Here is a 27,961-nt window from a genome sequence, read left to right as displayed (position 1 = left end):
GTGAGTCTCTGATCCACCTCTACGCAGACGACACCATTCTGTATACTTCTGGCCCTTCTTTGGACACTGTGTTAACAACCCTCCAGACGAGCTTCAATGCCATACAACTCTCCTTCCGTGGCCTCCAACTGCTCCTAAATACAAGTAAAACTAAATGCAGGTCATCTACAAGACCCTGTTAGGTAAAGTCCCCCCTTATCTCCGCTCACTGGTCACCATAGCAGCACCCACCTGTAGCACGCACTCCAGCAGGTATATCTCTCTGGTCACCCTCAAAGCCAATTCCTCCTTTGGCCATCTCTCTTTCCAGTTCTCTGCTGCCAATGACTGGAACGAACTACAAAAATCTCTGAAACTGGAAACACTTATCTCCCTCACTAGCTTTAAGCACCAGTTGTCAGAGCAGCTCACAGATCACTGCACCTGTACATAGCCCATCTGTAATTTAGCCCAAACAACTACCTCTTCCCCTACTGTATTTATTTATTTTATTTTGCTCCTTTGCACCCCATTATCTCTATTTCTACTTTGCACTTTCTTCTACTACAAATCTACCATTCCAGTGTTTTACTTGATATATTGTATTTACTTTGCCACCATGGACTTTTTTTGCCTTTACCTCCCTTATCTCACCTCATTTGATCACATTGTACATAGACTTATTTTTCTACTGTATTATTGACTGTATATTTGTTTTACTCCATGCGTAACTCTGTGTTGTTGTATGTTGTCGAACTGCTTTGCTTTATCTTGGCCAGGTCGCAATTGTAAATGAGAACTTGTTCTCAACTTGCCTACCTGGTTAAATAAAGGTGAAATAAATAAATAAATACAAATCTCTAGCCTGGCTAGGCCCAGCATCATCTACACCACCATCCATAGCATGACTAGGCCCAGCCTCTGCTGTCTGCATCTCATTACCCCCTGCACATTAACCTCGATTTCCCCCACTGGCGCGTGTGCCCTCACCTTGTCTACGGCTTTTATGTGGGCACGCAAAGCTCTTATGCCCCAAATCCCCACACTCAAAAACACCGTAGACTATCTGTGCTGGCAAATCCTGCATAGAGCTCCTCCCCGTGCCTCACTTTAAAATGCACATTTAGCTGTTGCTCATTGTTATTCAGAAACATAAACACTTGCAAATTTGCGACTACCACTCTTGTCGAAGGGGTAGAGAGGTGAAACTGGCACCAACACACCCCTTACAAATATTCCACTAGCAATTAGCCTACCAACCAAATTTGCTCTTTTCATGAACACAACCACAGCTTTGTTCATTCTAGAAGCAGAATGTATAAATTCAGCTCCTACCTGTTCACCGACTGCAAGCAGAACCTCCTCCACTTTAACTCCATTCTCAGGAACACACCTGAATCCATGCCGTATCGACAGCGTCTCCTTCGCGCTAGGCTGAGAAGCCATCGCGCAAACCACACCTTCCAAACCCCAGGAAACTTACTCTGTCCTCTTCCACCCTAACTCTGAAAAAACCTGTGGATACCACTAAAACAAATAGTGCATTAACCCTCCACCATAGAAAATAAAAATTGAAAGAAAAGACCAAGAAAAGAATCAAGAAAGTTAGTTAGGACAGAGCCCTCCACACCAAACACTCAAACTCCAAAAAACTCCCAGCATGCACTGCGAGAGAGAGCACTAGAAAGAGAGAGAAGAGGGAGAGGGGGAGAGAGGAGAGGAAAGAGAGAGAGAAGAGAGCACTAGAGAGAGAAAGAGGGGGAGGGAGAGAGAGGGCTTATTATCTCTGCTGACCATAGGTCCAGGTGGGCCGTCTTGTCCAGAAGAACCAGGAAGTCCTTGTTCACCCTGAGAAGAGAAAAGCCATCCAATTAAAGTCCAGCATTACAACCTTCTGTAACTCTTATGGCCTCATATTGATTTCCTGTGCCCGGCACCATGATTAATTGCAGGAATACCGCAAAAAAAGTGTGTTTGAATAAACAACAGAAATGTATAAAGGACAAGCCAAATGGTACTATCGATTATTCCATGAGCACTGTTGTCAGACGGCTTTAGGGCTGTTTGGTCTCTCTCTCTGTGTGTGTGTGTGTGTGTGTGTGTGTGTGTGTGTGTGTGTGTGATACGTGTGTACGTGTGCATGTGAATTTAAGGAAAGATGATGAACTTTGGATCTCAGACTTACAACGGGGCCGGGGATTCCACGCAGACCTTCTGGACCGGTCTTTCCCGAGGGCCCCTGGGGGCCGACGGGGCCAGCTTTACCTGGGGGTCCCTCGGCTCCAGACTCACCCTATAGTACAGGACAAGACTGTCACAATGCCACAACTCTAGATGTCCACGTCATTTCCATCTGATTTGATTGATGCTCTCTGTGTAATGACAATGTGTCTGTCTAGCAGGTAAACAACATGTCTTTATGTGTTCTAGATCTATTTATGTGTTCTAGATCTATTTATGTGTTCTGGATATCTTTATGTGTTCTGGGTCTCTTTATGTGTTCTAGATCTATTTATGTGTTCTGGATCTCTTTATGTGTTCTAGATCTCTTTATGTGTTCTGGGTCTCTTTATGTGTTCTGGATCTCTTTATGTGTTCTGGATCTCTTTATGTGTTCTAGATCTCTTTATGTGTTCTGGGTCTCTTTATGTGTTCTGGATCTCTTTATGTGTTCTAGATCTCTTTATGTGTTCTGGGTCTCTTTATGTGTTCTGGATCTCTTTATGTGTTCTGGATCTCTTTATGTGTTCTAGATCTCTTTATGTGTTCTGGGTCTCTTTATGTGTTCTGGATCTCTTTATGTGTTCTGGATCTCTTTATGTGTTCTAGATCTCTTTATGTGTTCTGGATCTCTTTATGTGTTCTGGATCTCTTTATGTGTTCTAGATCTCTTTATGTGTTCTGGGTCTCTTTATGTGTTCTGGATCTCTTTATGTGTTCTAGATCTCTTTATGTGTTCTGGATCTCTTTATGTGTTCTGGATCTCTTTATGTGTTCTGGATCTCTTTATGTGTTCTGGATCTCTTTATGTGTTCTAGATCTTTTTATGTGTTCTGGATCTCTTTATGTGTTCTAGATCTTTTTATGTGTTCTGGATCTCTTTATGTGTTCTGGATCTCTTTATGTGTTCTAGATCTCTTTATGTGTTCTGGATCTCTTTATGTGTTCTGGGTCTCTTTATGTATTCTGGGTCTCTATGTGTTCTGGGTCTCTTTATGTGTTCTAGATCTTTTTATGTGTTCTGGATATCTTTATGTGTTCTGGATCTCTATATGTGTTCTGTATCTCTTTATGTGTTCTGGATCTCTTTATGTGTTCTGGATCTCTTTATGTGTTCTGGATCTCTTTATGTGTTCTGGGTCTCTTTATGTGTTCTGTATCTCTTTATGTGTTTTAGAACTCTTTATGTGTTCTGTATCTCTTTATGTGTTCTGGATCTCTTTATGTGTTTTGGAACTCTTTATGTGTTCTAGATCTTTTTATGTGTTCTGGATCTCTTTATGTGTTCTGGGTCTCTTTATGTGTTCTGTATCTCTTTATGTGTTTTAGAACTCTTTATGTGTTCTGTATCTCTTTATGTGTTCTGGATCTCTTTATGTGTTTTGGAACTCTTTATGTGTTCTAGATCTTTTTATGTGTTCTGGATCTCTTTATGTGTTCTGGGTCTCTTTATGTGTTCTGGATCTCTTTATGTGTTCTGGATCTCTTTATGTGTTCTGGATCTCTTTATGTGTTCTGGATCTCTTTATGTGTTCTGGATCTCTTTATGTGTTCTGGATCTCTTTATGTGTTCATAATGATCTAACCCCTAACAACAGATGATAGACTGGGTTCTTATCCACTTCACGTCCTTGTCGTGTTCTAGATCTCTTTATGTGTTAATAATGATCTATGGTTCTTTGAAGAACCCCTAACAGATGATAGATGTTTCCACTTCCCGTCCTTGTCGTGTGTACTGTCAAAGAGACATTCCTCCTACTGCGTTGAGCTTTAGGTGACTATAGCCTAGTCTTATGTTCACAGAGCAGCATAGATAACATCTGGAGGGTTTAGATAACAATGGGACTCTGTGATTGATGTGAAACAACAATGCCCAGTCTAAACCATAGCAGAGTGGGATAGGGCTAGAGACAACTGGCAAACAGACTTGTGACATGTCAGAGCTAGATACAGCACAGTACGTTTCCACAAATTAAGGTACAACACATAGTAAACACATTAAAAACACACAAACTCAATCTAAGCTAAAATAGGCTGTGTGAGTCCATACATTTCAATCTGATCTTGAGTGGAAAACCTTCAAACTCCCCCGACTTCCTGGGGGTTGTGTGTTTTAATTTGGGAGGAGGGGAGAGAGATTAAAGGAAAAGGGAAGAGGGGACAAGGGATGAGGAGAGAGGGATGAGTGGAGAGGGAAGAGTGGAGAGGGTGGAGGGTGAGGGAACAGGGAAGTGGGGTGAGGGGTGAGGCATGGGGGCTTGCTGTGGAGTCTGGAGTTCCTGATGCTGCTCTCTGGGCAAAGGTTGAATTGATTTTGTAGGTTACCTTGGTGCCCTTCTCTCCTTGTCTACCCTCTGTACCGGCAGATCCTGGGGGGCCCTGGGGAAGACGAGAAGACACGCTTTAGTATCACACAGCAGTGTGTCCGTGTGTGTCCGTGTGTGCACGCATGCGCAAGAATAATGTTTGTGTGTGTTTGTTTATTAGTCTGTGCATGTCTGCATGTGCAGTCAACAACAACATTGTGAGGGCAGTAATTCAGGTCAATTGTAACAAATCGTTACAGTGAAATACATCCATTGGACATCAATCAAACACACCAGTAAGAACCCAGAGTTGTGTTTGTAGTGAAATATTTCACTGAGTACTGAGGAAATGAGAAGTTGCTTGAACAAACATTTGGCTACGGGGCTGTACTTGAAGATTAAAAATAAACCTAGAAACAAATACTAGACATAGCAATATTGACATTTTAGTCCTTCAACAGATGTTCTTATCCAGAGCGACGTACAGTAGTGAGTGCACACATTTTCGCACTGGTCCCCCCGAAGGAATTGAACCCGAGACCCTGGAGTTGCAATTGCCATGCTCTACCAACTGAGTCACACAGGACCATAACACAACCTCTAAAATATTCCTGAATTAGGGGTTGAAAATGACACTACTAAATCCATAAACCAGTTCATATCTAGTAGCTTCAGTATTCCCCCCTGAGAACATCTTCATTCAATACAACACTGATGAAAACCAGAGTCTGGATCAAATCTCCTTGAAAAGTACACCTTAATCTACCCACAAATTTGCAAAGAAAATCTGTTTGACTGAACGGGAGTGAGGACATGCTTCATACCCATATAACAGAACTGAACTACTTCTCACTCACACACACCTCTCCCTCTCTAGTCTCCGATCACTTCAAGGGTTTCCAGGTGATCTGTTCTTTCTAGCCACCTCTCAGCCTAAGGCTGTCTCTTTCAACTATAAAAGGGGTCCTCACATCAAAACCCCATGCGGTCCACAGAGAGGGACACTTCTCTGATCAGACAGCATGGGAAAGCAAGGATGGCAACAGGGCTGTGTGTTTTGACTGAGTTCCCATGTAGAGATGGCAGCAGGGATATGTGTTTTTACTGATGTAGAGATGTGGTCAAACAGGGCTGTGTGTTTTGACTGAGTTCCCATGTAGAGATGACATCAGGGCTGTGTGTTTTGACTGAGTTCCCATGTAGAGATGGCAGCAGGGATATGTGTTTTTACTGATGTAGAGATGTGGTCAAACAGGGCTGTGTGTTTTGACTGAGTTACCATGTAGAGATGACATTAGGGCTGTGTGTTTTGACTGAGTTCCCATGTAGAAATGACATCAGGGCTGTGTGTTTTGACTGTGTTCCCATGAAGAGATGAAAGCAGGGCTGTGTGTTTTGACTGAGTTCCCATGTAGAAATGACAAGCAGGGCTGTGTGTTTTGACTGAGTTCCCATGTAGAAATGACATCAGGGCTGTGTGTTTTGACTGAGTTCCCATGTAGAAATGACAAGCAGGACTGTGTGTTTTGACTGAGTTCCCTTGTAGAGATGAAAGCAGGGCTGTGTGTTTTGACTGAGTCCCCATGTAGAAATGACATCAGGGCTGTGTGTTTTGACTGAGTTCCCTTGTAGAGATGTAAGCAGGGCTGTGTGTTTTGACTGAGTCCCCATGTAGAAATGACATCAGGGCTGTGTGTTTTGACTGTGTTCCCATGTAGAGATGAAAGCAGGGCTGTGTGTTTTGACTGAGTTCCCATGTAGAAATGACAAGCAGGGCTGTGTGTTTTGACTGAGTTCCCATGTAGAAATGACATCAGGGCTGTGTGTTTTGACTGAGTTCCCATGTAGAAATGACAAGCAGGACTGTGTGTTTTGACTGAGTTCCCTTGTAGAGATGAAAGCAGGGCTGTGTGTTTTGACTGAGTCCCCATGTAGAAATGACATCAGGGCTGTGTGTTTTGACTGAGTTCCCTTGTAGAGATGTAAGCAGGGCTGTGTGTTTTGACTGAGTCCCCATGTAGAAATGACATCAGGGCTGTGTGTTTTGACTGAGTTCCCATGTAGAAATGACAAGCAGGGCTGTGTGTTTTGACTGAGTTCCCATGTAGAAATGACAAGCAGGGCTGTGTGTTTTGACTGAGTTCCCATGTAGAAATGACAGCAGGGCTGTGTGTTTTGACTGAGTTCCCATGTAGAAATGACAGCAGGGCTGTGTGTTTTGACTGAGTTCCCATGTAGAAATGACAGCAGGGCTGTGTGTTTTGACTGATTTAGAGATATGGCCAAAACGGCAGCATCAGCTTTGTTTCTCTGCTTTCACCCTCACTTTCTGCTTTCACCCTCACTTGCCGGTTCCCCTCTCCCCACTGGGATTTTCTGTCTCTAACCCTATTACAGGGTGGTTGGGTTAGAGACAAGTTGGTGGTTGAAGATATCCCTCTAGTGGTGTGGGGGCTGTGCTTTGGCAAAGTGGGTGGGGTTATATCCTGCCTGTTTGGCCCTGTCCGGGGGTATCATCGGATGGGGCCACAGTGTCTCCTGACCGCTCCTGTCTCAGCCTCCAGTATTTATGCTGCAGTAGTTTATGTCTCAGGGGGCTAGGGTCAGTCTGTTATATCTGGAGTATTTCTCCAGTGTCCTGTGTGAATTTAAGTATGCTCTCTCTAATTCTCTCTTTCTTTCTTTCTCTTGGGGGACCTGAGCCCTAGGACCATGCCTCAGGACTACCTGGCATGATGACTCTTTGCTGTCCCCAGTCCACCTGGCCGTGCTGCTGCTCCAGTTTCAACTGTTCTGCCTGTGGCTATGGAACCCTGACCTGTTCACCGGACATGCTACCTGTCCCAGACCTGCTGTTTTCAACTCTCTAGAGACTGCAGGAGCGGTAGAGATACTCTCAATGATCGGCTATGAAAAGCCAACTGACATTTACTCCTGAGGTGCTGACCTGTTGTACCCTCGACAACTACTGTGATTATTATTATTTGACCGTGCTGGTCATTTATGAATATTTGAACATCTTGGCCATGTTCTGTTATAATCTCCACCCGGCACTGCCAGAAGAGGACTGGCCACCCCTCATAGCCTGGTTCCTCTCTAGGTTTCTTCCTAGGTTTTGGCCTTTCTAGGGAGTTTTTCCTGGCCACCGTGCTTCTACACCTGCATTGCTTGCTGTTTGGGGTTTTAGGCTGGGTTTCTGTACAGCATTTTGAGACATCAGCTGATGTAAGAAGGGCTGTATAAATACAGCCCTTCTTTTGATTTGATTTGACTTGATGAGTTGTGAGCGATAGGCCAACATGATGCTTCTTCTGTTAACACCAAACTGCTGACTACCTACTGTAGTTGTCCCTAGTCTTCCAACCATATTCTGTTAACACCAAACTGCTGACTACCTACTGTAGTTGTCCCTAGTCTTCCAACCATATTCTGTTAACACCAAACTGCTGACTACCTACTGTAGTTGTCCCTACTCTTCCAACCATATTCTGTTAACACCAAACTGCTGACTACCTACTGTAGTTGTCCCTAGTCTTCCAACCATATGAAATAGTATTGGGAATATTTGTGATCTGTATGTTGTCTTGTCTTGGGGTAGTATAAATACAACAGCAGTCTAAAAACAAATGAACTACTCTAAACTGTAAATGGTATGTCTTTCCAGTTAAATATCTATATTGAGACAAAAAATCAAACCTTTAAGATAAAAACAAATGAGATTCAAATAACTAAAGAATGTCTCTGGTGCTAAATGGATTTAGACAGTGCCTGAAGGATCTGGAGAGAGATTTCAGCTTCATTTCAAATTGCTATAGGTAAACTGCTGAGGAAGTAAAAACACCCTGCAACGCTAAATGCAAAACAACTCTACCCCCAAATTACTGATTCAGGGGAGCAGAATGCCTGGGAGTTGCAGAAATCGTTCTAGGTAAACATTTTTGGGGGAAGCAGATAAAATGCCTATGATGATGAAATAGCCATTTTCCTAAAATAATCCCCTGGCCATTAGGAGCTGCATGTTGATATGATGCTAAATACTCTGAATATAAATTCCGTCAAGCACATTGCAAAAGCAATTGCCGGTTTTTGTGTCTGCTGTAAATTGCAGCTATTTTAAGCTATAGCCTGTGTCATAAAGCCGTTGCAGAAGATAGCTCGAGATAGTGACTTCTTTGAGAAATGTGGGACAATAATTGCCACTTTTCTTTTAAAGAAAGAATTTAACATCCGTCAAAAGGAAGTTCATGCACTATTTGGGATTCACTAATGTCGCGTGCTTTCAACTGATATTAGCCAACCATGAATGATGTTACACCTGATAAGTTCCCAGGGAACGTCAAAGGGAATTTACAGTGCCTTCGGAAAGTACTGAGACCCTTGACTTTTTCCACATTTTGTTATATTACAGCCTTATTCCAAAATGTATTTAAAACAAGAAATAATCATCAATCTACACACAATACTCAATAATGACAAAGCAGTACTTTACTCAGTACTTTGTTGAAGCCCCTTTGGCAGCGATTACAGCCTCGATTCTTCTTGGGTATGACGCTACAAGCTTGGCACACCTGTATTTAGGGGAGTTTCTCCCATTCTTCTCTGCAGATCCTCTCAAGCTCTGTCAGTTTGGATGGGGAGCGTTGCTGCACAGGTATTTTCAGGTCTCTCCAGAGATGTTCAATCGGGTTTAAGTTCGGGCTCTGGCTCAGCCACTCAAGGACAATCAGAGACTTGTCCCGAAGCCACTCCTGCATTGTCTTGGCTGTGTGCTTAGGGTCATTGTCCTGTAGCGAGGTGAACCTTCGCCCCCCAGTCTGAGGTCGTGAGCACTCTGGAGCAGGTTGTCATCAAGGATCTCTCTGTACTTTGCTACATTCATCTTTCCCTCGATCCTGACTAGTCTCCCAGTCCCTGCCGCTGAAAAACATCCCCACAGCATGATGCTGCCACCACCATGCTTCACAGTAGGAATGGTGCCAGGTTTCCTCCAGATGTGAAGCTTGGCATTCATGTCAAATAATTCAATATTGGTTTCATCAGACCAGAAAATCTTGTTTCTCATGGTCTGAGAGACTTTAGGTGGCTTTTGGCAAACTCCAAGCGGGCTGTTATGTACCTTTTACTGAGGAGTGGCTTCCATCTGGCCACTCTACCATAAATGCCTGATTGGTGGAGTGCTGCAGAGATGGTTGTCCTTCTGGAAGGTTCTCCTATCTCCATAGAGGAACTCTAAAGCTCTGTCAGAGTGACCATCGAGTTCTTGGTCACCTCCCTGACTAAGGCCCTTCTCCCCCTGATTGCTCAGTTTGGCCGGGCAGCCAGCTTTAGGAAGCGTCTTGGTGGTTCCAAACTTCTTCCATTTAATAATGATGGAGGCAACTGTGTTCTTGGGGACCTTCAATGCTGCAGAATTTTTTTGGTACGCTTCCCCAGATCTGTGCCTCGTCACAATCCTGTCTCAGAGCTCTACGGACAATTCCTTCGACCTCATGGCTTAGTTTTTGCTCTGACATGCACTGTCAACTGTGGGACCTTATACAGACATGTGTGTGCCTTTCCAAATCATGTCCAATCAATTGAATTTACTACAGGTGGACTCAATCAATTTGTAGAAACATCTAAAGGATGATCAATGAAAACAGGGTGAACCTGAGCTCAACTTTGAGTCTCATACAAAGGCTCTGAATACTTATGTAAATAAGGTATTTCTGTTTTATATTTTTAATACATTTGCAAAAATGTCTAACAACCTGTTAACTTTGTCATTATGGGTTACTGTGTGTAGATTGCTGAGGATTTTATTTATTTTAATCAATTTTAGATGAAGTCTATAACGTAACAAAATGCGGAGAAGGTCAAGAGGTCTGAATACTTTCCGAAGGCACTGTACATGGTAGCAGCTTTATACAGTGAAGTCAGACATGAAGTACCTCTTTGGAAAAGGGTCATCATCATAACAAAAAGTATTTTAAATGCAAGCTACATCTTTATCTTTGCATCAGAGACCAAAATGTCAGGAAAGTCCATTTTTACCGGTGAACTGAGTTGGTGACGGCTGACCTGCCTCTGTAATGACATCTCACTACAGCACAACCATACAATCGGCAGGTAGCCTAGTGGTTAGAGCGTTGGGCCAGTAACCGAAAGGCTCGAATCCTTGAGCTGACAAGATAAAAATCTGTCGTTCTGCCCCTGAGCAAGGCAGTTAACCCACGGTTCCCCCCCGGGTGCTGTGGATGTCGATTAAGGCAGCCCCCCTGCACCTCTCTGATTCACATCGGTTGGGTTAAATGCAGAAGACACATTTCAGTTGAAGGCATTCAGTTGTAGATTCCTGTAGACAAGCCCCAAGGAGGGACAGATAGAGGTCTATGTCCTGAAAATACCCACATCATACCCCTCCCTCTCTGTTCTTCTAGCGTTATTCCATGGCTGTCAGTCAAAGTAGCCCAGATCAACAGTGTGTCAGGGGAGATTTCGCTCTCTCTCTAGACAGTAAATTCGTTTTGGGCCTGGTGCTTTTTTGCCCTATTTTCCTCACAGAGAAAAGAAAACAGAAGCTACAGTATTTCACAAAGCGTGCCATGACTATGAAATTGATACACCATATATACAAAAGTATGTGGACACCACTTCAAATGAGTGGATTTGGCTATTTCAGCTACACCCGTTGCAGACAGGAGTCTAACATCTAGCACACAGCCATGCAATCTCCATCGAAACATTGGCAGTAAAATGGCCTTATTGAAGAGCTAAATGACTTTCAACGTGGCATGGTCATAGGATGCCACATTTCCAACAAAGTCAGTTAGTCAAATTTCTGCCCTGCTGGAGCTGCCCCGGTCAACTGTAAGTGCTGTTATTGTGAAGTGGAAACGTCTAGGAACAACAACAGCTCAGCCGCGAAGTGGTAGGCCACAAAAGCTCACTGAATGAGACCGCCAAGTGCTGAAGCACGAAGCGCGTAAAAATCATCTGTCCTCGGTTGCAACACTCACTACCAAATTCGAAAATACCTCTGGAAGCAACGTCAGCACAATAACTGATTGTCTGGAGCTTTACGGGTTTCCATGGCTGAGCAGCCGCGCACACAAGCCTAAGCTCACTATATGTAATGCCAAGCATTGGCTAGAGGGGTGTAAAGGTCGCCGCCATTGGACTCTGGAGCAATGGAAACGCGTTCTCCGGAGTGATGAATCACGTTCACGTTTCGCCCAACATCAGTGCCCAACCTCACTAATACTCTTGTGGTTGAATGGAAACAAGTCCTCGCAGAAATGTTCCAACATCTAGTGGAAAGCCTTCGCAGAAGAGTGGAGGCTGTTATAGCAGCAAAGGGGGGAACAACTCCATATTAATGTCCATGATATTGGAATGAGATGTTCGATGAGCAGGGATCAACATACTTTTGGTCATGTAGAGACAGCTTACATTTCCATGTACAGACAGCTCAGTGGGCTTTGAGATCTCTTTAATTTCCATGTACAGACAGCTCAGTGGGCTTTGAGATATCTTTAATTTCCATGTAGAGACAGCTCAGTGGGCTTTGAGATAGCTTACATTTCCATGTACAGACAGCTCAGTGGGCTTTGAGATAGCTTACATTTCCATGTACAGACAGCTCAGAGGGCTTTGAGATAGCTTACATTTCCATGTACAGACAGCTCAGAGGGCTTTGAGATAGCTTACATTTCCATGTACAGACAGCTCAGTGGGCTTTGAGATATCTTTAATTTCCATGTACAGACAGCTCAGTGGGCTTTGAGATATCTATAATTTCCATGTAGAAACAGCTCAGTGAGCTTTGAGATATCTTTAATTTCCATGTACAGACAGCTCAGTGGGCTTTGAGATATCTATAATTTCCATGTAGAAACAGCTCAGTGAGCTTTGAGATATCTTTAATTTCCATGTAGAAACAGCTCAGTGGGCTTTGAGATATCTATAATTTCCATGTAGAAACAGCTCAGTGGGCTTTGAGATATCTTTAATTTCCATGTAGAGACAGCTCAGTGGGCTTGAGATCTCTTTAATTTCCATGTAGAAACAGCTCAGTGAGCTTTGAGATATCTTTAATTTCCATGTAGAGACAGCTCAGTGGGCTTGAGATCTCTTTAATTTCCATGTAGAAACAGCTCAGTGGGCTTTGAGATCTCTTTCATTTCCATGTAGAGACAGCTCAGTGGGCTTTGAGATCTCTTTAATTTCCATGTAGAGACAGCTCAGTGGCCCTGACCCTGCAAATCCAAAATAGTTTTTCCTCGCTCACTGTTGATAAAGGGGGAGGGGGGGGATTGTTGTAGAGTTTGGATGGATTGTTTAGGGTAAAGAATTCTCACCTGATGACTCTAGGTTTAATCAACAATGACTGGGTGCATTTCTATGTCTGGTTTAATAATAAGATGAATACAATACATAGAACTGTGTGTCAATAGGTGTTGGATATGGGACAATGGGACTCGGTCAAAAAAATCTAGTCCAAAACGTGATTAATGAGTTAGCATTAAACCAAATCCAAATTGTATTAGTCACATGCGCCAAATACAACAGGCGTAGACCTTACAGGGAAAGGCTTACTTACAAGCCCCTAACCAACAATGCAGTTAAAAAAATATGAATAAGAAATAAAAGTAACAAGTATTTAAAGAGCTGCGGTAAAATAACAATAGCGAGACTATATATAGGGGAGTACCGGTACAGAGTCAATGCGCGGGGGCACCGGTTAGTCGAGGTAATTGAGGTAATAAGTACATGTAGGTAGAGTTATTAAAGTGACTATGCATAGATGATAACAACAGAGAGTAGCAGCAGTGTAAAAGGGGGGGGGGGGGGCAAATGCAAATAGTAAAAACACACAATATAACGTACTATATTGTTCAATCTTTTGTCTGATATGGGTGAAAGTGATATTGACGTCTGTGGTGTGTTGGTTGTGATGATGATGAACACGATGATGAAGATGCTTAGACTTACTCTCTTGCCGGGGGGACCAGGTGGACCAGATTCACCAGATGGACCAGGGGGACCCTAGAGGACAGAAGACGTACAAAATAGAAGAAGAGACGAGGAACGAGAGTTAGGAGTGAACACAGTCTGTTGTGAATAAAGGTACATTAACGTGATATAGAAGATTAGTATTTGAAATCTCCAATGGATTGTCCAATATCCTAACAAAGAGAGGAATATGTGACTACATATTGACATTAGACAGGTATGAATTCCAAAAGGCTTAACTGATATCTACGAGTGGAGTTAGACGCCGTAGTCTGAGATACCGCATTGGTTTTCAGAATCAGCTTCATCCAATTATCTCAAAGTTAATTAGATGCAATCACAGCACATTTCGGGTTTACTTAACGAAATATTTGAACAACACAAATGAGAAAGTGGAGAATACAACTCTGAGCGGATAGGAATTAACAGAATTATTCAACTGCGTAATTTGGTTTATAGTGAAACTCTCCATTGTTATTTCAGAGAATTAAATATGATTTTAAAGTTGAACTTCACCGAAACATTACAAAACCTTATTTTACTTTAACTTCAAATGACACTTCAAAATACCTTACTCGGATACCTTACACAATACCTTACTCTAATACCACACACTTTATATAATACCTAACACTTTATACAATACCTTACTCTGATACCACACACTTTATATAATACCTACACTACACAATACCTTACTCTGATACCACACACTTTATATAATACCTAACACTTTACACAATACCTTACTCTGATACCACACACTTTATATAATGCCTAACACTTGACACAATACCACACACTTTATATAATACCTAACACTTTACACAATACCTTACTCTGATACCACACACTTTATATAATACCTAACACTTGACACAATACCACACACTTTATATAATACCTAACACTTTACACAATACCTTACTCTGATACCACACACTTTATATAATACCTAACACTTGACACAATTCCACACACTTTATATAATACTTAACACTTTACACAATACCTTAACTCCGATAACGTACACTTTACATAATACCTTACTCTGCTCCCTTACAACTTACATAATACCTTACAAATTACATAACACCTTACTCTGATACCTTACACTTTACACAACACCTTACACTTTACATAACACTTTACACAATACTTACACAATACCTTACACTTTACAAAATACCTTACTCTGATACCTTACACTTTACATAATACTTTACAATGTACATAATACCTTAACCTGATACCTTACACACTACCTTACACTTTACAATTTACATACTACCTTACTCTGATACCATACACTTCACATAATACATGACACGTTTCTTAATCCTTTACTATGATACCTTACACTTTACATAATACATTACACTTGAAATAATATCTTAATCTGATACCTTGCACTTTTTATAATAGCTTACTCTGATACCGTACACTTCAAATAATACCTTACTAAGATACCTTACAAGTTATATAATACTTTACTCTGATTCCTTACACTTTTAATTAAACATTACACTTTACATAACACCTTACTAAGATACCTTACACTATATATAATACCTTACTCTGATTCTTTACACTTTGCATAATACCCAATTTGTAAGTCGCTCTGGATAAGAGCGTCTGCTAAATGACGTAAATGTAACTGTAAATGTACCTTACACTTTACATAATACCTTAAACTTTACAACATTCCTTACACTTTACACAATACCATAATTTGATACCTTAAATTTTACATAATACCTTACACCACATAATATCTTACACTTTACATAATACCTTACTCTGATACCTTACACTTTACCCTCTCTGGGGTAGGGGGCAGTATTTTGAAGTTTGGATGACAAACGTGCCCAAAGTAAACTGCCTGTTACTCAGGCCCAGAAGATAAGATATGCATATAATTGGTAGATTTGGATAGAACACTCTGAAGTTTCTAAAACTGTTAAAATAATGTCTGTGAGTATAACAGAACTGATATGGCAGGCGAAAACCCGAGGAAAATCCATCCAGGAAGTGGGATTTTTTTGATGTGAGTTGTTTTCCATTGACTGCCTATTGACTATGTAATGGCTTAGAGCACAGATTGCAGTTCCTATGGCTTCCACTAGATGTCAACAGTCTTTAGACATTGTTTCAGGCTTGTATTCTGAAAAATGAGGAAGAATGAGACCATTTTGTAAGTGGACTGTAGAATGAAGCAAAACTGGTTTGCGCGCATGACCGATTGCGCACCCTTCGTTGTTTTTCCTTTCTATTGAATACGCTATTGTCCGGTTGAAATATTATCCATTATTTAGATAATTGACAACCTGAGAATTAATTATAAACATCGTTTGACATGTTTCAACATACTTTACCGGTACTATTAGGATGTATTCGTCTGCATGTTTTGACCGCCTTGGAGCCAGTGGATTACAGAACAAATGCGCCAACATGGATATAAAGAGGGACTTTATCGAACAAAATGAAAATGTATTGTGTAGCTGGGACTCTTGTGACTGCAACCATATGAAGATCTTCAAAGGTAAGTGATTAATTTTATTGCTATTTCTGACTTTTGTAATTCCTTTACTTGGTTGTAAAATGTTTGTATGCTTTTGTAAGCGGGGCGCTAGCGTCCCACATACCCCAGAGAGATTAAATAATACCTTACAATTTACATAACACGTTACCCAGATACCTTGCACTTTGCATAATACTTTACACTTTATAAAATATCTTACTCTGATACCTTACACTTTACATAATACCTTAATTTGATACCTTACACTTTACATAATGCTTTACAATGTACATAATACCTTAACCTGATACCTTACACATCACACACTACATTACACTTTACATACTACCTTACTCTGATACCATACACTTTACATAATACATGACACGTTTCTTAATCCTTTACTATGATACCTTACACTTTACATTATACATTACACTTGAAATAATACCTTACTCTGATACCTTACACTTTATATAATAGCTTACTCTGATACCGTACACTTTAAACAATACATTACACTTCAAATAATACCTTTTCTAAGATACCTTACACGTTATATAATACCTTACACTTTTAATTAAACATTACACTTTACACAATAGCTTACTAAGATACCTTACACTTTACCTTACTCTGATACCTTACATGTTACATAATACCTTACATAATAGACATTACATACCAATTTGCTATGATATCTTACACTTCACACAATACTTTACTATAATACTTTACATAATACATTACACTTGAACTAATACCTTACTCTCATACCTTACACTTTACATAATACATTACACTTTACATAATACCTTACGCTGATACCTTAAACTTTACATAATACATTACACATTACACTTCACATAATACATTACTTTAATACCTTACACGTTACATAATACATTACACTTTACATAATACCTTACGCTGATACCTTAAACTTTACATTATACATTACAGTTTACATAACACATTACATTTCACATAATACCTTACACTTTACATAATACATTACACTTGAAATAATACCTAACTCTCATACCTTTCACTTTACACAAAACCTTACACTCAACATAATACCGTACTCTGATACCTTACACTTTAAATAATACCTTACACTTTAAATAATACCTTACACTGTATATACTACCTTAATCTGATACCTTACATTTTGTATAATACCTTACTCTAATACCTTATACTTTAAATAATACCTTAAAGTTTACATAATACCTTACTTTGATACCTTACATATTACATAATACATTAATCTGAGGCAAACACACACACACACACGAACTCATTCCTATTGCTAAGAGTAAAAACAATGTTCTTCTATTTCCCAGCACTTGTAAATCTATTTACATTCGTAAATGTTAATACATATCGTTATTCACACACCCGAACAAAGGCTTCAATAATCAGATTTGCTGTTCATATTTCTAAACTAATTTTAAGAAATCTATAAAAGCAATGAACATACTGTACTCGTATACCAGATCTGAAGAAGTAAATTGTATGACTCAATGTTCTCTATTGTAGGTACTTATTCACAAATGCAAGCTTATGGTAATGTATTACAGGCAAAGCACACAGGGGGTTGTATCGGTTACGTTGAATAGGATAGGCTAGGCTGTTCATATATAGACGATTAGGACAGACTAATGGCAATGGTGATGGTAATGCGCTCATACAGTCGCCCACTCTATCGTGCTGCAAATTGGAATTAAGAGCTGTGTAGAATAGTTGATTTTGTGTTTATAATATTTATGACATATGGACTTACAGGTTGACCAGATTCACCATCCTCTCCTTTCTCTCCTGCAGAGCCGTCAGTTCCCTAGGGAGAGAAGAAATATACATAAACATGTGAGATGGGTCACCACGATCTGACTAAATTACAAATGACCATTCCTAGTAGCAGTGGGAGTCACTTTACACATACAGTACACACTATACGCATGTAATGGCATTACAGTCTGACTGACAGTGATGGCATCTAATAATACTGGTATCTTTACAGCTGAATTATTTGAATAATAAAACATTAAGGCATGAATCAAAGATGTGATGCTTACAGCAACACCAGCTTCACCAGGTGGACCAGGGTCTCCAGGGAAACCAACCGGCCCCTGGAAGGTAAAGGAGAGACAGGAGAAAAAAAAACATCAAACGTTTATAATATCTTTTATACTATTACACAATATTACAATATTCAACCTAAGTGGCCAGGGAACAATATCTTGTTTGTGCCTAAAGATTGTTGTAAATCTGATGATGAGAGGTTTAGCCCCCCCCGACCATATCAACTGTCAATGGCACTTTGAGTAAAACTTGGCTCCTAAATTCTACAAACAGTAATGTCAGCAAAGCACTCGCCACAGTTCACTTCTCTATTCAAAAAGACAACATGTCTTAAAAACATGTATGTAGTTCTATCACTGAGAGCTGATGTCTTATGGGAGTAGAGAGTGACTCTTACAGGATTTCCCTTGGGTCCATCATCTCCAGGGGGTCCTTTGGCGCCTGCGGGTCCGGCAGCTCCAGGTGGTCCTGCCTCTCCTTTGTCTCCTCTCTCGCCTTCAGATCCCTGTAGAGAACAACAGATGGCATCAATATTCCTTTAGGTCCCTGTAGAGAACAACAGACAGCATCAATATTCCTTTAGGTCCCTGTAGAGAACAACAGACAGCATCAATATTCCTTTAGGTCCCTGTAGAGAACAATAGATGGCATCAATATTCCACTCTGCCACGTCATATAGCCAGAAGCCACAAGGCTCTTCTCGCGGGTTGTACTTACCGATGTGGAATCATTGCGAGCCGTAGGTCGGGATTTTTTTTACCTTGAACAACACAGCAGCTGTTTGGCATGTTTTGTTATTTTTGTATAACAAAAAATGTACAATGAAGTTTGTTCTTTTACAAGAATGTTTGTTTTCCCCTATTTGTTTGCGTGGTCCAGGGGAACGAATTCTTATGATGTGAGTATCGACTCGGAGTATGATAATATTCAGGAATGATTTTGGTCATGGTTCTGGAATGTACTGAAGATTCCATTGGTACTGAGCTGCCTCGGTTCCACAGTCATAACCATGTTAAAATGTACTGAGCTGCCTGAACTACACAGTTATAACCATGTTAAAATATACTGAGCTGCCTGAACTACACAGTCATAACCATGTTAAAAGGTACTGAGCTGCCTGAACTACACAGACATAACCATGTAAAAAGGTAGACAATGTGTACTATATTTTGTCTGTTAAGAGCGTCTGTTAAAAGTTTGTGAAGTGACTCAGCTTGGCTGTTTTACCGTGGAACGCTGGCCAACAACACACTGAGAACCACGCTGTGACGCTGGCCCGTCAGCAGCAACACAGCACCAGCAAATTACTACCGCTCACATCACTAACAGGACTTGCCATGTCTCTGTGTTGTTATTCCGTTTATGTGAGGTCTTATAAAGTAGATTCACTATACATAATCATAGTTCTGGTAATAGGGGAATACACAAACACATGATGACTTGGATGATAGATTATTATAGCAACACGGTCGCGGACAAACAGACACACTGAAAAAGAAACTTACTCCAGTTCCGGGATCTCCAGGGGTTCCAGGGTTGCCAGCTTCACCGTTTTCACCCTGAAAATGAAAACACCATGTTAGAATCTCTACCATGATCGACACCCTTATGAATACATTATCTACTAGATGACATTATCTTTATAAACACATTATCCTGTTGTAAACACAATCCTATGCCATAGTAATTACATTATCCTGATACACTATTGATTACATTACCCTGATGCCCTAATGATTACATTACCCCAGTGCCCTAATGATTACATTACCCTGATGCCCTAATGATTACATTACCCTGATGCCCTAATGATTACATTACTCTGATACTCTAATGATTACATTACCCTGATGCCCTAATGATTACATTACCCTGATGCCCTAATGATTACATTACCCGGATGCCCTAATGAGTACATTACCAGGATGCCCTAATGATATACATTACCCTGATGCCCTAATGATTATATTACCCTGATACCCTAATGATTATATTACCCTGATGCCCTAACGATTACATGATCATGTTGTCAAAACATTCCTAGGGCTTTAGAACGATATGAGTAGTACTATATTTTTATAGTGGATGTTGAGTGTCATTCTGTTGAACTCCTGAGCACCATTAATTTAGGGATAGGGGGCAGCATTGGAAAGTTTGGATGAAAAGCGTGCCCAGAGTAAACTGCCTGTTACTCAGGCCCAGAAGCTAGAATATGCATATAATTAGTAGATTTGGATAGAAAACACTCTAAAGTTTCCAAAACTGTTAAAAAAAAATAATGTCTGTGAGTATAACATAACTCATATGGCAGGCGAAAACCTGAGAAAAATCCAACCAGGAAGTGGGAATTATGAGGTTTGTAGTTTTCAAGTGATTGCCTATCGAATATCCAGTGTCTGTGGGGTCAGATTGCACTTCCTAAGGCTTCCACTAGATGTCAACAGTTTCAGGCTGTTTCAGGCTTCTATTGTAAAAGGGGAGCGAATAAGAGCTGTTGGAACCAGTGGTCTGGCTGAAAGCCTTTAGGTTAGTCACGCGCACAGCCGTGAGCACGAGCTCCGTTCCCTTTCATTTCTAAAGACAAAGGAATTGTCCGGTTGGAATATTATTGAATATTTATGATAAAAACATCCTAAAGACTGATTCTATACATCGTTTGACATGTTTCTACATACTGTAATGGAACTTTTTTGACTTTTCGTCTGGACTTAGTGCCTGCGCCTTGTGCATTTGGAATAGTAAACTAAACGCAACATAAAGGAGGAATTTGGACATAAAGATGAACTTTATCGAACAAAACGAACATTTATTTTCTAACATGGAGTCCTGGGAGTGCCATCAGATGAAGATCATCAAAGGTAAGTGATTCATTTTAACGCTATTTCTGACTTTTGTGACACCTCTCCTTGGTTGGAAAATGGCTGTATAGTTTTTGTGGCTAGGCGCTGACCTAACATAATCGCATGGTGTGCTTTCACCGTAAAGCCTTTTTGAAATCAGACACAGCGGCTGGATTAACAAGAAGTGTATCTTTAATCGTATGTATAACACTTGTATCTTACATCAATGTTTGTGATGAGTATTTCTGTAATTTGATGTGGCTCTCTGCATTTTCACCGGATGTTTGTTTGAGACAATGCATTTCTGAATAGAACATGCCAATTTCAAATGAGCTTTTTGGACATAAAGATTAACTTTATCGAACAAAACAAACATTTATTGTCTAACATGGATTCCTGGGAGTGTCACCAGATGAAGATCATCAAAGGTTAGTGATTAATTTTAACGCTATTTCTGACTTTTGTGACACCTCTCCTTCTTTGCAAATGGCTGTATGGTTTTTTGTGGCTAGGCGCTGACCTAACATAATCACATGGTGTGCTTTCACCGTAACGCCTTTTTTGAAATCGGACACTGTGGTTGGATTAACGAGAAGTTGATCTTTAAAATGGTGTATAATACTTGTATGTTTGAGGAATTTTAATTATGAGATTTCTGTTGTTTGAATTTGGCGCCCTGCAATTTCACTGGCTGTAGGCCAGGTGTTTCGCTAGCGGAACCCCCTTCCCAGAAAGGTTAATATAGATAGCTAGTCAGAATGCTCTCTCAGCGCGATGGTAACCTTCCATGGATATGTTTCATATTCTGTTGCATTAAATATTGATGCTGTCAAATGGCACTAAAATGGAGGAGTGCTGTTGGAACTGTTGTAAAATAGGTATTAATTAATTAATAACTTCTTAAGGCTTGGGGGCAGTATTTCGACATCTGGATGAGAAGCGTGCCCAAAGTAAACTGCCTGTTACTCAGGCCCAGAAGCTAGGATATGCATATAATCGGTAGATTCGGATAGAAAACACTCGAAAATTTCTAAAACTGTTAAAATAATGTCTGTGAGTATAACAGAACTGACATGGCAGGCGAAAACCTGAGGAAGATCCATCCAGGAAGTGGGATTTTTTTGATGTGGGTATTTTCAATTGAATGCCTATAGAGTATCGAATGGGTTAGGACCCAGATTGCAGTTCCTATGGCTTCCACTAGATGTCAACAGTCTTTAGACATTGTTTCAGGCTTGTTTTCTGAAAAATGAAGAAGAATAAGACCTTTCTGACTGTGGACTGAGGAAGAATGCAGAGCTGTTTTGCGCACGTCACCAAGTGCACGCCCTTCGTTGTTTTTCCTTTCTATTGAAGGCGCTATTATCCGGTTGAAATATTATTGATTATTTAGATAATTGACAACCTGAGAATTAATTATAAACATTGTTTGACATATTTCAACGAACTTTACCGGTACTATTAGGATGTATTCGTCTGCATGTTTTGACCGCCTTGGAGCCAGCGGATTGCTGAACAAAACGCGCCAACAAAACTGAGTTTTTGGGATATAAAGAGGGACTTTATCGAACAAAACGAACATTAATTGTGTAGCTGGGACTCTTGTGACTGCAACCATATGAAGATCTTCAAAGGTAAGTGATTAATTTTATCGCTATTTCTGATTTTTGTAATTCCTTTACTTGGTTGTAAAATGGTTGTATGCTTTTGTATGCTTTTTTCCTCAGATAATCGCATGGTATGCTTTTGCCGTAAAGTCTTTTTGAAATCTGACGAAGCGGCTGGATTAACAAGAAGTTCATCTTTAAGCCGATGTATAACACTTGTATTTTTTATGAATGCTTATTATGACTATTTCTGTATTTTGAATTTGGCGCTCTGCAATTTCACCGGATGTTGTCGAGGTGGGTCGCTAGTGGAACTCCTGCGCCAGAAAGGTTAAAAGAGTCAGATCACTAACTCAGACACAGGCTGCCATTGGAAATTAAAATGTATTCAGGATTGGTGGGTCGCCTGCGGGACGGTTAAGCTAACGTAGGTTAATGCAATTAGCATGAGGTTGTAAGTAACAAGAACATTTCCCAGGACATAGACATATCTAATATTGGCAGAAAGCTTAAATTCTTGTTAATCTAACTGCACTGTCCAATTTACAGTAGCTATTACAGTGAAAGAATACCATGCTATTGTTTGAGGAGAGTGCACCGTTTTGAACATGAAAAGTTATTAATAAACAAATAAGGCACATTTGGGCAGTCTTGATACAACATTTTGAACAGAAATACAATGGTTCATTGGATCAGTCTAAAACGTTGTACATACACTGCTGCCATCTAGTGGCCAATATCTAAATTGCACCTGGGCAGGAATAACACATTATGGCCTTTCTCTTGCATTTCAAAGAGGATGGTACAAAACAAATACCAAATAATGTTTTTTTTTTCTTTGTGTTATCTTTTACCAGATCTATTGTGTTATTTTCTCCTACATTCCTTTCACATTTCCACAAACTTAAAACTGTTTCCTTTCAAATGGTACCAAGAATATGCATATCCTTGCTTCAGGGCCTGAGCTACAGGCAGTTAGATTTGGGTATGTCATTTTAGGCGAAAATTGAAAAAAAGGGGCCGATCCTTAAGCGTTAATGGAGTCCTGGAGATCAGTGAAGTGGGGAGAGGGGAGGGGTTAGATGGAGGGATGTTGACTGGATGTCCATCCCAGAGACAGACTCCAGACTACAGTGGCCATCTTGTGATGGGCACACGCTCTCACCTTCTCACCCACGCCTCCCATAGCACCCACACCACCGGGAGGACCTTGTGCACCCTAACAGGAAACAGAGAAGAAGAGAGAGGAGTCAGCATTCATTGGCTCAGGAGAGACAGAGTGTCTCTGTTATCATACCTGGCAGTTTAAGCAGGCAGAGGCATACTACAGTATTTCACATTGACATGCACAGTCACATATGGTAACGTGACAATGAGTTATCAACATGTGGTCCAGTACGTACATCAGCTCCATTAGGACCCTGGGTACCTCTGGGACCAGGGGGGCCGGGAGGACCCTGTAAAGAGACAACAGGAACAGGAAGTGAGACAACAGGGAGTGAGACAACGGGAAGTGAATATTTCACATTTCAATAGAAGATACAAATACATAGAAAACTATTTATTTGAAAAGTGATAAAAACATTTTTTAATTATGATTATTTGCTCACCATTGGACCGACGTCACCATTCTCACCCTTCTCGCCTGGAGGTCCAGGAAGACCCTGAGGTCAGACAGAAACAAACAAGCACACTTTAAATTATTCTGGTTTAGCTTCAGGAAAAATGCAGGCGTAACAAAAAAAAACTAAGCAAATAATCTCAAAGTGTAGTTTTAGCATTTTTAAAATGTAACTTTCCATTTGGTTTATGATGGTTCATTGGACAGTGACATTTTTGTGTTAGCTGTATTGTAGCTTTTAGTGCACCTCTTAGGTAAACGGTATAAGGTGAACACGCAGTTAGCAGAGCCCTTCGCTCTGTCAGATTCAACAGCTAAGGATTGCTAAAAACCAAACGCCATTCAGTGTCCTAATTAATCACCAATTAGACTTTATGGCCAATCTCTCATGTCTCTATTCTTATAGCCAAAGTTGTGACCCTCTGTCCCAAAGAGACACGTGTGTCTATGTTCACAGAAAGAAAATACAGTAGAGGAGAAGAGACTATCCTCATACTGTATAACTATGTGACCAATAATGAGTTCATGGAAAATGAAAGAAAGCAACAACGAGGCAACACTGAATGTAATTTTTTTTTGTCTATGGTAAGATGGAGGGCATTCATTTCTACTCAAGAACCCCATTGCTCATCTCCCTGCATGTTAACCCTGTGGTTGAGACGTCATATGTACGTTTGATCCCTGACATTTCTACCGTAATTGCTATGGTAATTCCTGATTCTGTCTCCTCCACTATTCAAAGGCAGTTTGTCTCTATTGTCACTCCAAGGAGCAAGGAGGGAGCGAGGACATCAAAGACATAATTCCATCTGCTATTAACTCTGTTAGAGCAAGAAATCTTCTTCAAATACCTACATCTCAAGATAACCTATCTTCCCCAAATACCTATGCCCCAAGACACACTACCTTCCTCAAATACCTACGCCCCAAGGCAAGCTATCGTCCTCAAATACCTACGCCCCAAGACAAGCTATCGTCCTCAAATACCTACGCCCCAAGACAAGCTATCGTCCTCAAATACCTACGCCCCAAGTCAAGCTATCGTCCTCAAATACCTACGCCCCAAGATAAGCTATCTTCCTGAAATACCTATGCCCAAAGACAAGCTAACTTCCTGAAACACCTATGCCCAAAGACAAGCTAACTTCCTGAAATACCTATCCCCCAAGATAACTAATCTTCCTCAAATACCTATGCCCCAAGATAACTTAACTTCCTCAAATACCTACGCCCCAAGACAAGTTATGTTCCTCAAATACATGCGCCCCAAGGGAAGAAACTGAGGCTGACAGACTGTTTGTGTGTGTGAGTGTATGTGTTTGAGCGTGTGTCTGTGTGTCTATGTGTGTGAATGTGTGTGCGTCTGTGTGTCCATCAGTGTGTGTGTCCATCAGCGTCTGTGTGTCTGTATGCTGATTTGTCCCCCTGGTGTGGAACACTCATCGGAGCGGAGGTCTCGTCAGCCAGAGGTCATAAAAAGAAACACTCATTATGCACCACAGTGTGGAGAGAGGAGAGTGTGTTCAATGGTCTAGGAATGAATTAAATAGCAACGGAAGTGAATTACACCCAATTAAAAGTCACTTGAATTGAATAGCTGAGAAGATAATTATTATTATACCTTCAAATCAGTAAAGAACACAGACTGAGACCAAGGTCTCTTTTACAGCTGGGCCCTACGTATACATGTTTGCACATACAGTTCAGGTACAATGATTAAGAAACTAAACAAGACAAACAAACAATCACAGATAACACAAAAAAATACAGCAGCAGATTGTTACTTTTACACACAGGTTATTCCACTAACAGCACAAGTACTTGCATTACCCGAAGCAGTTACAAGCAATACAAAAATAAAAATCCTCCAATAAATGTTTAAAATAGGCAAGGGGGACAAGAGTCTGAAGTTTAAGTTTAGTCTGCAGGCTATTCTATAAGCAAGGAGCGTAATAGGAAAAGGCAGCAATGCCCAACTCTGTGGAGATCGCATGGGCCTCAAGTGTAATCCATGCTTGAGACCTGGTTTTAGGAATTATAATTCTAATGTTGATAAGTGATGATAAATAAGAAGGTACCCGTTTACAAAGTTCGTCAACATGCATTTTAAAAGACAGTTTATCATCCAACCATATCCCTAAGTATTTATATGCAGAGACCTGATTAATTCGAGAGCCACCTACGCTGGTAAGTGTAAGTGTGTTTTCAACCAACTTTTTGAACCTATTAAAAATCATAACATGTGTTTTGTTTGCATTTAAAACAAGTGTGGAAGGACCACCAGAGGGCAGGCTGGGCTCATAGATAGTAGCCCAACAAGGCATGTGAGACAAGGTAACCAGAGTCAATTAAGCACAGCTGACGGTACTAATGAGATATTCTCTTTCCCCTACAAGAGAGAGGATGGAACCAGCAAGAAGAGAGGAAGATAAACTATCTCTGGAGAATGGCTACGGAGAGAGAGGTGCTATCCAAGAAGATGTGGCCCAGGAAGCCTATTTTGACCTGGATTCCCACGAAGCTGCGGACTATGGGCGACTAAAAACCGAGATCCTGTCCCGGTACCAGCTGACTGCCAGAGATAGAGCTGTAAAGTTCCATCAGTGGACCTATATGACTGACCAACCCGTCCGTGCCCAGATATTCGCTCTAATACGACTGATGAAACAGTGGCTGGAACCCGGAAAGGGAGTAGGACATGTAATTGAGACCCTCGTTGTGGACAAGATATTGAGGGAATTACCCAGTGACTTAAAAAGGGTTGTGGGTCAAACCAACCCGTTGTCAGCCGACGACATAGCCCAGAAGGGGGAAACATACCGATCTACAGGGGAGTTGTTAACCTGTTAGGGCTAGGGGGCAGTATTTGCACGGCTGGATAAAAAAACGTACCCGATTTAAATCTGGTTACTAATCCTACCCAGTAACTAGAATATGCATATACTTATTATATATGGATAGAAAACACCCTAAAGTTTCTAAAACTGTTTGAATGGTGTCTGTGAGTATAACAGAACTCATTTGGCAGGCAAAACCCTGAGACAGATTCTGACAGGAAGTGGATACCTGATGTGTTGTATTACCTTTAAACCTATGCCATTGAAAAACACAGGGGCTGAGGAATATTTTGGCACTTCCTATTGCTTCCACTAGATGTCACCAGCCTTTACAAAGTGTTTTGAGTCTTCTGGAGGGAGATCTGACCGAACAAGAGCCATGGAACGATGATGGCCCATTAGACACCTGGCGCGCGAGTTCATGTTGGGTACCCTCGTTCCAATACGTTATAAAAGAGAATGCATTCGTCCACCTTGAATATTATTCATGTTCTGGTTAAAAAAGGCCCTAATGATTTATGCTATACAACGTTTGACATGTTTGAACGAACGTAAATATATTTTTTCCCCTCGTTCATGAAGTGAAGTCCGGCGGGCTTAGATCATGTGCTAACAAGACGGAGATTTTTGGACATAAATGATGAGCTTTTTTGAACAAAACTACATTCGTTATGGACCTGTGATACTTGGAAGTGACATCTGATGAAGAGAATCAAAGGTAATGAGTTATTTACATAGTATTTTCGATTTTAGATCTCCCCAACATGGCGGCTAGTCTGTATCGCAACGCGTATTTTTCTGGGCGCAGTGCTCAGATTATTGCAAAGTGTGATTTCCCAGTAAGGTTATTTTTAAATCTGGCAAGTTGATTCCGTTCAAGAGATGTAAATCTATAATTCTTTAAATGACAATATAATATTTTACCAATGTTTTCTAATTTTAATTATT

The 27,961-nt window shown here is 40.7% G+C and overlaps 1 protein-coding gene across 5 annotated transcripts in view; it reads right to left on the bottom strand.

The window, feature by feature from the left end:
* The window catches only part of LOC106590653 (collagen alpha-1(XI) chain), a 207,134-nt gene that overhangs the window by 10,466 nt on the left and 168,707 nt on the right, over nt 1–27,961 (bottom strand). For all 5 annotated transcript variants that reach the window (XM_045710693.2, XM_045710695.2, XM_045710694.2 and 2 more), the window contains 11 exons: nt 24,166–24,219; nt 23,959–24,012; nt 23,721–23,774; nt 19,614–19,667; nt 18,506–18,613; nt 18,102–18,155; nt 17,810–17,863; nt 13,479–13,532; nt 4,525–4,578; nt 2,165–2,272; nt 1,774–1,827 (listed from right to left, as the gene is read on the bottom strand). In XM_045710693.2, the coding sequence (XP_045566649.2) occupies nt 1,774–1,827; nt 2,165–2,272; nt 4,525–4,578; nt 13,479–13,532; nt 17,810–17,863; nt 18,102–18,155; nt 18,506–18,613; nt 19,614–19,667; nt 23,721–23,774; nt 23,959–24,012; nt 24,166–24,219 (702 nt within the window). The remainder of the gene's footprint in view (nt 1–1,773; nt 1,828–2,164; nt 2,273–4,524; nt 4,579–13,478; nt 13,533–17,809; nt 17,864–18,101; nt 18,156–18,505; nt 18,614–19,613; nt 19,668–23,720; nt 23,775–23,958; nt 24,013–24,165; nt 24,220–27,961) is intronic.

The sequence above is a fragment of the Salmo salar genome, chromosome 29 (assembly GCF_965601325.2).
Source record: "Salmo salar chromosome 29, fSalSal1, whole genome shotgun sequence".
NCBI classification, from domain to species: Eukaryota; Metazoa; Chordata; class Actinopteri; order Salmoniformes; family Salmonidae; genus Salmo; species Salmo salar.
The sequence above is the reverse complement of the archived record's forward strand: the minus strand, read 5'-3'. Positions and strand labels throughout refer to the sequence as shown.